We start from the raw sequence: 11,211 nt of genomic DNA, 5'->3' as shown, positions 1-11,211 counted from the left end.
CCGACTGCACTTCCGCTCAGTCCTTTCACAACAAAAGCTCGCTCCCGCTTGGCAGCAGTTGGTTCATCAAGGCCTGGGTGACTTTAATTAAAGCGTATGGAGGTATATTTGTGTCTCTATCATTTAAACAAAAACAAAAAATACTTTCAATCAAATAAAAACTTTTCAATCAAAAAAGGTTTACTTCTATCAAAAATAAATATTTTCAATCAAAGAAAAAAAAAAGTGTTCAAAGTGTTTTGTTTTTTTTTGATTGAAGTAATTTTTTGTGATTGATTTTTTTTATTTTTTTTTATTTTTGTTGAATAATAAAGACACACATCTACCTTTATACAGCGGTGTCCTCAGCACAAGCATGTGATGGTTTGTCCATCATTTATGTCAGTTTTTATACTAATGACCAAACTGAGCATTATTACAGTAAAGAAGAAAGGCTTTTGTATATTTCTGTTATTTTGTGTATTTTTGTTGTTGTTTTGTGTTGTTTTGTTATTTGTTTATGTTTTTCTTGTTTTTGTAGTCAAGTTTTGTATTTTTGTGATTTATTTTTCTTTTGGAGGTATTTATGTTTTGTATATTTTTCTCTCGTTTTGTCTTTTGCAAAGTCAGTTTTAATTTTTTATTTATTTTTTAATCATTATTATTATTTTGTGTTTTAGGGGTCACCCATCTGTCCATTTTCTGACCAGCTTTTTTTTTTATTTTCAGGGTCGTGGCGGTCTGCTGGTGCCTATGTCCAGCTCTCATTGGGCGTTAGGTTGTGGTACACTCTGTACAGTCCATCGCAGGGCAACATTCATTAGGCTACAGGCCATTTAGAAACTCCAATCAACTTAACAGTCGTGTTTTTAGATTGTGGGAGGAAGCTGGAGTACCCGGAGGGGAGAACATGCAAACTCCACACAGAAAGAACTATAGTGTCCACCCCAAGGCTTTAACCCAGGACCTTCTTGCTGTGAGGCAGATGTGCTAACCACCCATTTTAGGGGTCATTTTAATATATTTTTCATGTCCTTTTCTATATTTTTGTAGTATTATTGTTTGCTTTAAGTACATTTTGTGTATTTTTTGTCGTGTGTAATTTGTGTACATCAGACCGAGAGCCACATGTGGCCCCGAGGCAGCCAGTTGCTCATGTCTGATCTGTGCAATGACACGTAGTATTTCACAATCAAACTAAACTTAAACCCAAATGATTAAAATGTTAATGGTAAATTGGTAAAATATAAGTGTATATCAATATGGGGGTCACATTCTAAAAAAAAAACAAATACAAAAAAAAAACAGTTTTTGTATGTTTTTGGAGTGAAGTTGTGTATTTTTGTGATTTACTTTGCTTCTTTGGATTCCTTTAGTAAATTACCTTAAATTTGAAAACTACTCCTGGGTTTTTGCAGTTTGTGTATTTTTTGTTATACAGTATTTTGTTTTTTGTTTCTCTGTAATGTTGTATGTTTACTGGAAACATATTGTGTATCTTTGTTGTGGTCTTGTGTACTTGTCGTTCTTTTCATGTGTTTTTCTGTAATTTTCCAGCGGGGTTTTGGGGGCAATTTTTTGTATTTTTTTATATATAAATGTGTATGTTTTTTAACTACCTTTTGTATTTTTCGGCTATTAATTTGCATATTGTTATTTTTGTGTGTATTTTTGAAATTTTATACATTAGGGACAGCACATAATCAGACCAAATTAATTCAGATAAATTAATAGTGTGTTTTCTTCCCTCCTTTAATTTGTTGTCAGTATTTTGGGGATGGACTTTATGCCCTTTTCTGCTCTTTTGTTCTGCAGCAGTACCCAAATGCTCTCAGCTGTGGATATAGTGGTGTTGGTGCAGTTTAGAAGAAGTAAGCATCAAGGCAGTCTGCATTGACGTCACAGAGCCTGTGGTTATCAGTGGAGGTTAATCTACTCTGGGATGGATGGGCTTATGCAATTGTCTGTCAGCCCGTAGGCTTACCATGTATGGATTGGCTTTTCCACAGCGTGACCCAGTGTAGTGCAGCAGCATACAGACAATCACTAACAGGAGCCAGTGGGACGTATTTCGCTTACTGATAAATGTGCTTCAGACTGGTTGAAAGTTGGTTGAAAGCATTAGCATTAATGTTCAAATGGAGTGAGCAGTTAAGATAATGTTACTGTGCAGAGGGAGGCCTTCAAAATAAACATGTGTCCCTGATGTAGCCCACCTTGGGAAATTATCTAGTGTACGTCACGTTTAAAAAACCTATGTGAATTTTTTTTAATGTCACTTTTGAGCAGATTTACAGCACTACTTGTGAAATTTGTGATTTTCTTTCTCTCTTATAAAAATACAATATCAATGTTAAATGTAAATGTTAAGTCTAAATGTTAAATGTAAATCTTAAATGTTAAATCAAATGTCACAATGAAACTAAATATTTACTTAATATGAAAATTTACCAGAATGAGCTTTCATGTTAGTACTTGTGGTAAATTTGCTTATTAGCTAAATATTTTGCTTCACCTGTGACATTCAGATTTAACATTTAAAATTTAGATTAACATTTAACATTTAGATATAATTTAGGTTTAGATTTAACATTTAACATTTAGATATAATTTAGATTTAGATTTAACATTTAGATATACTTTAGATTTAGATTTAACATTTAGATTTACCATTTAGATTTAGATTTAACATTGAACATTTAGATTTACCATTTAGATTTACCATTTAGATTTAGATTTAACATCTAACATTGAGATTTACTATTTAGATTTAGATTTAACATCTAACATTGAGATTTACCATTTAGATTTAGATTTAACATTTAGATTTAGATTTAGACTTAACATTTAAATTTTGGTTTATCATTTATATTTAACACATATTGAGATTTAGATGTAAAATTTAGATTTAGATTTAACATTGACATTATATTTTTATGAGAAAAGAAATATCACAAATTTCACAAATATTGCTGTAAATCTGGTCAAAAGAAATATTAAAAAAAAAATTACACGTTTTTTTTTAAAGTGGTTTGTTGCTAAATGTTACAAAAAGTTGCTGTTTATTTTAGCATGTGCAACTTTCCAATCAGCACCCCATATATTTAGCAGGGTCTGAATGTATAATCTGGATCTGGTTCCAGTCTCTGGTGTTCATGTACGAGAAATAGATACATCACATCATACAACTTCTGCTTATGCCACTGAACCTGGACAGTAAATACTTGTGATTATTACGTCTGTCATCCAGGCAACATGTAAGTCATCTGGAGTTGGTTGGACTTATCATTGTGACAGCCTGTTTGGACAGACGGGCTCTGGGTGGAATTTAATCACCCACCGACTAATAAAGAGCAACAGCTTAGTGCACCAGTTGTCATGGATTGTGTGAATAATACTTAATGCAAGCAAACATGTGACAAAACATTGAGGTTTTTGTCAAAAAAGTCAATCAATAATTAATCATTTGTGATAAATCCAATCAAAATACACACATTATCGACATTGTCAGTATTTAGAATAATGTTGACATAGAAAAGAACAAAGGCCTTTGTGATTGTTTTGAATCTTTTTCCTTTCATTTTGATATAGACAGTATTTGTTCTTATTTTGTGTGTTTTCAGGTGATTTTATGCATTTTTATCATTTTGTGAATGTTTGTTGTCATTTCGTGTCTTTGAGGCATTAAGTGTATTTTTGTTGTTGTTTGTTTCCTTTTGGAGTCCTTTTTTTCTGTCATTTTGTGTTTTATGATTTATTTTGTCCATTTACTTTGGGAGCCGCACAAAGTTATATCAAGGGCTGCAGGTGGCCCCCAGGCCACCAGTTGCCTATGTCAGGTGACATGATTATTTTCCAAATCCTGTGGCTTCTAACCCTAACCTGTTCAGTCATACCAACGTGAAACAAAGTACGCATAAACAATAACTTCATAGAATAAATCTGTGACTCTGACTGGGTGATGAACCTTTATTTTAAACCTAATTTCAGCTGCTGTACTTAAAGCTATAGTCCTACAAACACAGTTCAGACTCAAATACAAGCTCATACAGTATATTGTGTAAACATAATATTAACTTCATGATTTCAGTAGCTATAAATACATTTTTTTTGCAGGATTTTGCTGATGAAAATAATTTTTTAAATCTCTAAAGTCATTTAAAAGAAATTAAATTCCAACATAAAAGTATAAATTCAGCAGCTAGAAACAGAGAAACACAAGTACCAAATTACTTCCTCTTACTGTTAAAGTACGAATGAGCAGTACGACATAAATAAATCATCTTCAAAATAAAAGTATAGGATCTCTTCTTTCACTTCTTCTTTCATTACAAACTACTCTGAACCACTGAGAACTGGCCTGGGACTGGTGTGTGTGTGTGCCTGTGTGTGTGTGTGTGTGTGTGTGTGTGTGTGTGTGTGTGTGTGTGTGTGTGTGTGTGTGTGTGTGTGTGTGTGTGTGTGTGTGCGTGTCACCCAGCAGACTGACGTCCTGTTGAGTCTTTGTTGGCATAAATAGACCAACGAACACAAAGCCCATTTTTCCACCAGAGAGACCCAGACACCAGGATGTCCCTTGTAGCCCGAGGTGGCTCCTTCTCTGAGCTGATGACCTTTGACCCTGATTGGGCTCGAGGCTTTAAAATCTGCCAGTCCAAGGTTTTATGAAAAACGCGAGAAGGCAAACAAAGAGGTCTTATTCTGAAAGTGACGTAACAGGCCAGCTGGAGGCTGCAGAGAGAAAGAACTTTTATCTTGACGTGGACATAAAAACTGTCAGAGAGGAACTTTATGGGGGCAGCCTTTCATTTAATTCAGAGTTTTTATGACTTCTTCTTCCAAGGATCACTAACGGATCGTTCTGAGAACACTGCTGTCCCTCCTGGATGTTGTTGTGGTGAATTGGAATACGTTTGGACAATAAGTGACTTCACCCAGTTTGTTGCATAATTCATAAATCCACTTTGACCTCGGAACAAATTGCTTTCCCCAAAGTGTGACCCCCATTCCACCCACAAATCTGAACATGTTGTCACTCTCTCTGAGCTCCTGAAATCACTCAGCTCATCAGTCGCTCGACATTCATTCATTCAATCAATTCATCTTCTGACCAACTGCTTCTAGTTCAGGGCTGTGAGGCTCTGCTGGTGTTGGGGTACACCCTGGACAATCAGACTCCCACTCACGCACCCTTTAAGAAACCTTGCATTCCTTTAATGCAGGGGTGTCAATCTCATTTTAGTTCAGGGGCCAAACACGAAGTAGATTGTTCTTAAGCAGATTTTAGGTGGGACAACAAGCAATTTCAACATCAATGTCCCCATAATAATTCATTCTGTCTTCTTTTTGAATGCCACGCCTAGATATAACTCATAAGGACACTTGAATTGAAAATTGCCAAATACATTGTTCTCGTAGGAGTTCTTATTGTTTTTCTTCTGCAACTTCTTTGTCGTGGAACTCCTCCTGGCCAAAATGTCATCGTCAAGGTCAAGGTCACGTGAAGTGTCAAAAAACAAAAATTTCCACAAGTTTGATGCTTACATTTATGAAATTGGACCAAAGCTGTACAACCTACCAGTAAAAAGATTGGTAGGGGTCAAAGTTCATGATGTCACAAAAAAAGAAAATAATTTTCCCAATAACTTGGCCACAAATTGCGATACAGTGCTCAGACTGCTACCATTGAACATCATTTCCTTTCAATGTGTGACCTTGACAACAAAGTGAGACCTCAGCGCTCTCAGCACGACAAAGGTCAGCCCCAAACAAAGAAACTAATCTAAAGCACACCAGTCTGTTGTGTTGTATTGGCCACTCGTACCATTGAACAACATTTTCGGTCAATGTGTGACCATGACCTTCACTCAAGGTCATATTTAAGGTCAAGAACTCCACAGAAAAGGACTCTGGAAGGCAAAACAACGTGAGACCTCAACGCTCTCAGGATGATGAAAATTGAGTTCTTTGAACAATTTGTGATTCATAATGACTGCAGTCACGTGAAAAAAGCATGGGAAAATTGCAATCCTCCAAATATCTGTTATATCTGAGCTGAGACATCTACAACTAAATTATTTGGTAATTTGAACAACAATTTGTTTTTGTCCTTTTTTTGTTTACCTTTTCCTGGATGCTCTAAAGCAGTCTTTCTCAAATGGGGGTACACATACCCCTAGGGGTACGCGATGGCAGTACAGGGGGTACTTCAGAGAGAAAGTGGAAAATTAACAAATAAAGGGTCAGTCTTGGTTCCACATCAGGTGTGAAATGACCAGAAATTATAAAAACTACAGAAATAAATATATCTAGAAGGCACTAAATCAGTGTTTTTCAACCTTGGGGTCAGGACCCCATGTGGGGTCGCCTGAAATTTATGAAAATTTTAAATAGATTTTTGAAATTGTTTGTTTTAAGAGTTAAAACAACACAATCTTAAACAACTGTATTTCTATACTTTCACTTTGTGTATTATACATTTTAGTTCAACTAAAATTCAGTAAAAAAAAAAAAAAAAAAAAAATTATCTGAGCTCAAACATGATCAAAAACTAATTATAGAAAAAAAAAATTTGATATCAAAATGGGGTCACGATCCATAAAAGGTTGGGAACCACTGCACTAAATATTGTTTCTTTCCACTTATTTACCTAATGAGATTCTTTAAAATGTGTTATCACTCATTCATTCTATCATTATGCTCTACAGTTGTTCTTAAATAGTTTTCTAAGCAAAATGTTGTAGTCAGACAAAGGGGGTACTTGGATTCAGAAATATGAGAAAGGGATAATTGAGAACCACTGCTCTAAAGGGCCAGATTTGGCCCCCAGCCCTTGAATTTGACAACATTTCTAGTAGTTTATTGTCTCCACACAGTTCAATACAGACATTAGGTTGTCTAAATAAATAAATGCAGTTTAGTAATTGGGAAGGCTTCAGTCAGATAAAAGCAACAAAAAGCTATGATAACAAAAGGTCAAAAATCCAACCAGAACAACAACAACAGCTCCATTTGGTTGACATTTTATTTCATGGTGGTAGGAACACAAGACAAAGGTCATTGAGTTAGTAATGTTCAGGTCATGCCGCTCGTACTCGGTGCACCGCCCATCAACCAGGTCTGTGCTGACAGTAGTTTACAGAGGCCGGACACATAGGGTAATCAACATGTCGACATAAATAAGGAACAGAAAATAACACAGTAACTAGAAGGATTTCTGTAAAAAAAAAAAAAAAAAAAGAAAAAAAGTCCAACTGACTATTTGCAGAGGCCCCATATCATCATTTCTTTGCGTATAAGGATTATTCCTAATATAGCTGTCGTGGTTATTGTTATGTATTACTCATTTACATAATGGTGATGAGGCTAATACACCAGCTAAATGAGGGAAACTATTAAAACTAATGACGTCTTTGTCATCTGCGCTGTGGAGGTGACCGGGTTTTTTAAGGCAATTCATAGATTCCATCCAAATCGTGGACTGCGGGTTCCTGTTCAGTCCTTGCGTCCTTTCAAATACAGAATCTGACCTGAAACCGTCCAAATTCATGAGAACAGTGTGTTAAGAGCAGTCTACAGTTAAAAACGGTGACTTCTGTTATCTAAAAGCCTCCTGGGACGCCGAAGAAGAAGGAAGTCCCCGACCTCGTGGCAGGAACTCGGAGCTCCGAAACAAACGTCCTTGTTACCTAGAAGTGTATCACTGAGTGGGTGAACGCACACCTCTGACATGGCTCCAGTGTATAGCACTAAAAACATAAACCTCCACACAACACACATTGGCTAAATTTACACGTACAAATTGCAGGGCTGTACAAAAAAACAAGTTTGGGGGATGATTTAAGGAGGGAAACAGAACAAAGAAAGAAAAGTACCAGACCCTTTGATATTCAACCACAAACAGGCATGATTATGTCGTAGGATATTGCCAAAGTTCTCATATCAAAACAAGTGTCTTTAGGTCAGTCTTCGCAGCTTATTGAGGTCCAGCACGGATGACTCGACAATTCGTTGGTGGTTACAGAACTGGCACTAGTAATACAAACCCATGCGTTGCTTTGTTAACTTGCTCGTACTGTAGGTTTTTTTTTCCAGCTGTTCCCAGTTTTTGCAGCTGTTATGGCTTCAAAAGGTCACGGGGAACATCACTGTTGCTCTTTCATAAAAAGCCGAAAGAAGGAGAAAAAAAGTCGTTTCCTCGTGGATTTCTCGCTAAAAGAAACCAAGCCTTGCGTGTGTTGTTTAGTTGACTCGTTCCGTCTCAGTCCGTCCGTTTTCCATCAGCCTTTTTCCCTAAGCACCACAAAGTCCTGCAGAACCAAACTGCTCCCAAAGAAACCTCAAAAGACCCCAAACAAGACAAAGAAAGGACTAAGGGACTGACACAAATATCTGTAGATTTTCTGTTTAAAAAGAATTAAAAAAGGGGGCTGTTTGATTGTTAGGCTGTTGGCTTTTAAAAAAAAGAGTTGGTAAGAGGGTGGGGGGGAAAAAAAGAAGAAGCAAAATTGCAAAAACAGAGAAATAGCAGATTCAAACCAACACTGCAGAAGTGCATGCATCTTTAGTGGTCATCGTTGGTTCGTCGGCTGATTGTAGAACAGAACGCACAATAGTACACGAGGAACACAGTTCTCCATCGTACATATTCACAGTCTCAGGTATTATTTATATACTATATTATATGATTTTTCCATGTCTATGAGTCAAGACTAATGATGTGGCATGAAGCGCTCTCTCTCTCTCTCTCTCTCTCTCTCTCTCTCGCTGTGTTAGTGAGTCATATTTCAAAACTAAAGGCTCAGATGGGACTCGCATGAAGTGGAGTCTTTTTGATCTTGGTTGTTGTTGCTGTGAGATGAGTTTGATCAAGTGCTTCTGACTGTGTACTTTCTCACCATAGCAGCTTGACGGATATTTCAAAAAAGTTCTAATAGGAAAACACGCCGCAGTGGATACAGAGTTCCTTTGTGTCGTAGCACATCCAGCTCTCCCCGGGGGAATGGAATATTAATAATATGTTATTTAAAGATGAATAGGCCATGCTTGGGGTATGGAATAATAGATATGGCACCAAGACAAGGCAGTACCCAGAGATCGTCAGCAAGGTCCACCATGTTCAAGTAATGAGCAAGAAAAAAAGAAATAAAAAGAAAAGAAAAATCAAATTAAAGTATAACAGGAGCTCCGTTAACTGAGAATGCAGGTGCAGAGTTTTAAAAAAAGAGCAAAATATATAAACCAAAAAAATTAAAACAACATAATAATTTTCTTTTCATATAAAAAGCAATGAAAAGTATACAAAAATAGAAAATAATTACAGCAGGAGACATGGGCAAAATGAAGGGAGTGGATGGGAAGCTTTCTTATTTTTCCTCTGGTTTTCTGTCTCTGACAGCTTATTTGGCGGCGGAGCAGTGTAATATTTTGGGGCTGTTTAGAGCGTCCTCCACCAGGTGGAGGTCCACGCCGTCCACCAGCACGTCTTTGATGCAGCCCACAAATCCTGTGCTGTAGGCTTTGGGCAGCCGACGAGCCACAGAGAGTTCCTCCAGTCCACCTGAGGAAGGATGACAGGAGAGGGATGAGAAGAGGAACCAGGAAGAGACACTGCAATGGATCAAAGCTAATGGTTCTCCAGCAACAAAAAACACAAAAAAATGACAAGTAACAAAAATAAAGGTCAAGAAAAATGATTACAAAAACACAAACGAAAAAATTAAAGCAAAAATACACAGTGTCTCCAAAAACACAAAATGACAATAAAAATACACAAAATGATGAGAAAAATACACAAAATGATTACAAGAAGAAGGAAAATGACAACAGATATACATAAAACATCACACAATACAAAATTATAGTAAAATATACAAAATGACAACAAAAGACAGAAACTCTTTGTTTTTTTCCCGCATTAATGCTCAGATTGGTCTTTCCTCTGATGCTGACATGAACGTTGATAATGTGGCCCCATAGATCAGATCTTTACTAACTAGGTCTGGACCCTAAAATAGTTTTCTATTGCTACCGTTTGGTCCGACCCGAGTTAAGCTCCCTACATCTTCTATCTCTGCTGCTTTTAATAAAATTGAGTTCCTCTGAATGAGGAGTGGGCGGGGCTTAAGGACTTCCTGGTGAAAAGTGAAAAAGTGATTGATAAAGTACAATGTTTGAGGATCAGATATTGTTGCTACACTGCTGCTCTCTCAGCACCTGTTCCCCCCTTGCTCCCTTTCACCCCTTCTTTTCTCAGACCCGCCTCTTCTCTTTAGAAGAGCAGTCGCACTTTATTTGGCCTCTTGTCTTCTGGTTCATTTCCTCCGGCCTTGCCGTGTGTGTTCTTTCAGGAACAATTTCCCTCAGCCACCATTAGAGCAAACTGAGCTGAAGGCAGATAACAGGGTTCCATTTAGTCTTTTCAGGTTCAGCAACGCAGACGGGTTTTGAGTTTGTCAGTTAGTCTCAAAACCTGAATCGACTTGTACCCCTGATAGCACATGTACATCTCACCGACGTCGGCACGATGAATGAAGTTGCATCGGCGAGACGTATAATGGAGAGTGTTGGTCATTGGACAGACGTCGCAGAGACATCGGTGTTTGAACGATGGATTAAAAATGCTCAGCGCGGCCTCTCTACAGTTTATATTATCCTTTATTTAGCTTGGATCATTCAATTAGTATAAATATCTCCATATCCATAGTCGAGTATTTACCTAAATTTGATAGGAATATGGTAATATCACAACAACAACAAAAAAAAAACAATATACTACCACTAAATAGCTTATTATGTGTGGACAAAATAAAGAGAGACACAGTTCATGATCATAAATGTATTTTCAGCAGTATAGCCAAAAAAGCCCCAGCACAAAAATAGCTTCATCAAAGTGACATTTTACAATTTTAGAAGTGGTATCAGGAGTAGAATGCCGACACACGATCTGAGGCCGACATCGGAAAGACATATGCGTGCGATCTGGGACGTTCTTTCACTCAAACTTCACTGCTTTCTGCAGAAAAACCCTGTAATCCCAGAGAGCTCATTGGTCCACTTCTAAAGCCTTTTATCCACCAGCTACGATACAAACAGGTGTGACAGATGTAGTTTCTGGGTACGACGTAAGTTAAAGTCAAATGGTTATTTTTACAACAGCAATTCTTTTGCTCTTTTTTCCTTTGAAAAGAAACATATCGTTATCGCGATACATAATCTTTGAGTTCAATTCAG

At 37.0% G+C, this 11,211-nt stretch overlaps 1 protein-coding gene across 9 annotated transcripts in view; it reads right to left on the bottom strand.

Moving 5' to 3' along the window:
• Positions 1 to 6,985: 6,985 nt before the first annotated feature.
• agrn (agrin) overlaps positions 6,986 to 11,211 on the bottom strand; it is a 421,410-nt gene continuing 417,184 nt past the window's right edge. For all 9 annotated transcript variants that reach the window (XM_028452860.1, XM_028452862.1, XM_028452868.1 and 6 more), the window contains one exon: positions 6,986 to 9,538. In XM_028452860.1, coding sequence (XP_028308661.1) covers positions 9,378 to 9,538 — 161 coding nt within the window. In that variant the 3' untranslated portion in view covers positions 6,986 to 9,377. The remainder of the gene's footprint in view (positions 9,539 to 11,211) is intronic.

Source organism: Gouania willdenowi, chromosome 7 (assembly GCF_900634775.1).
Source record: "Gouania willdenowi chromosome 7, fGouWil2.1, whole genome shotgun sequence".
NCBI lineage: Eukaryota > Metazoa > Chordata > Actinopteri > Blenniiformes > Gobiesocidae > Gouania > Gouania willdenowi.
This window is presented reverse-complemented; position numbering and strand designations above follow the sequence as displayed.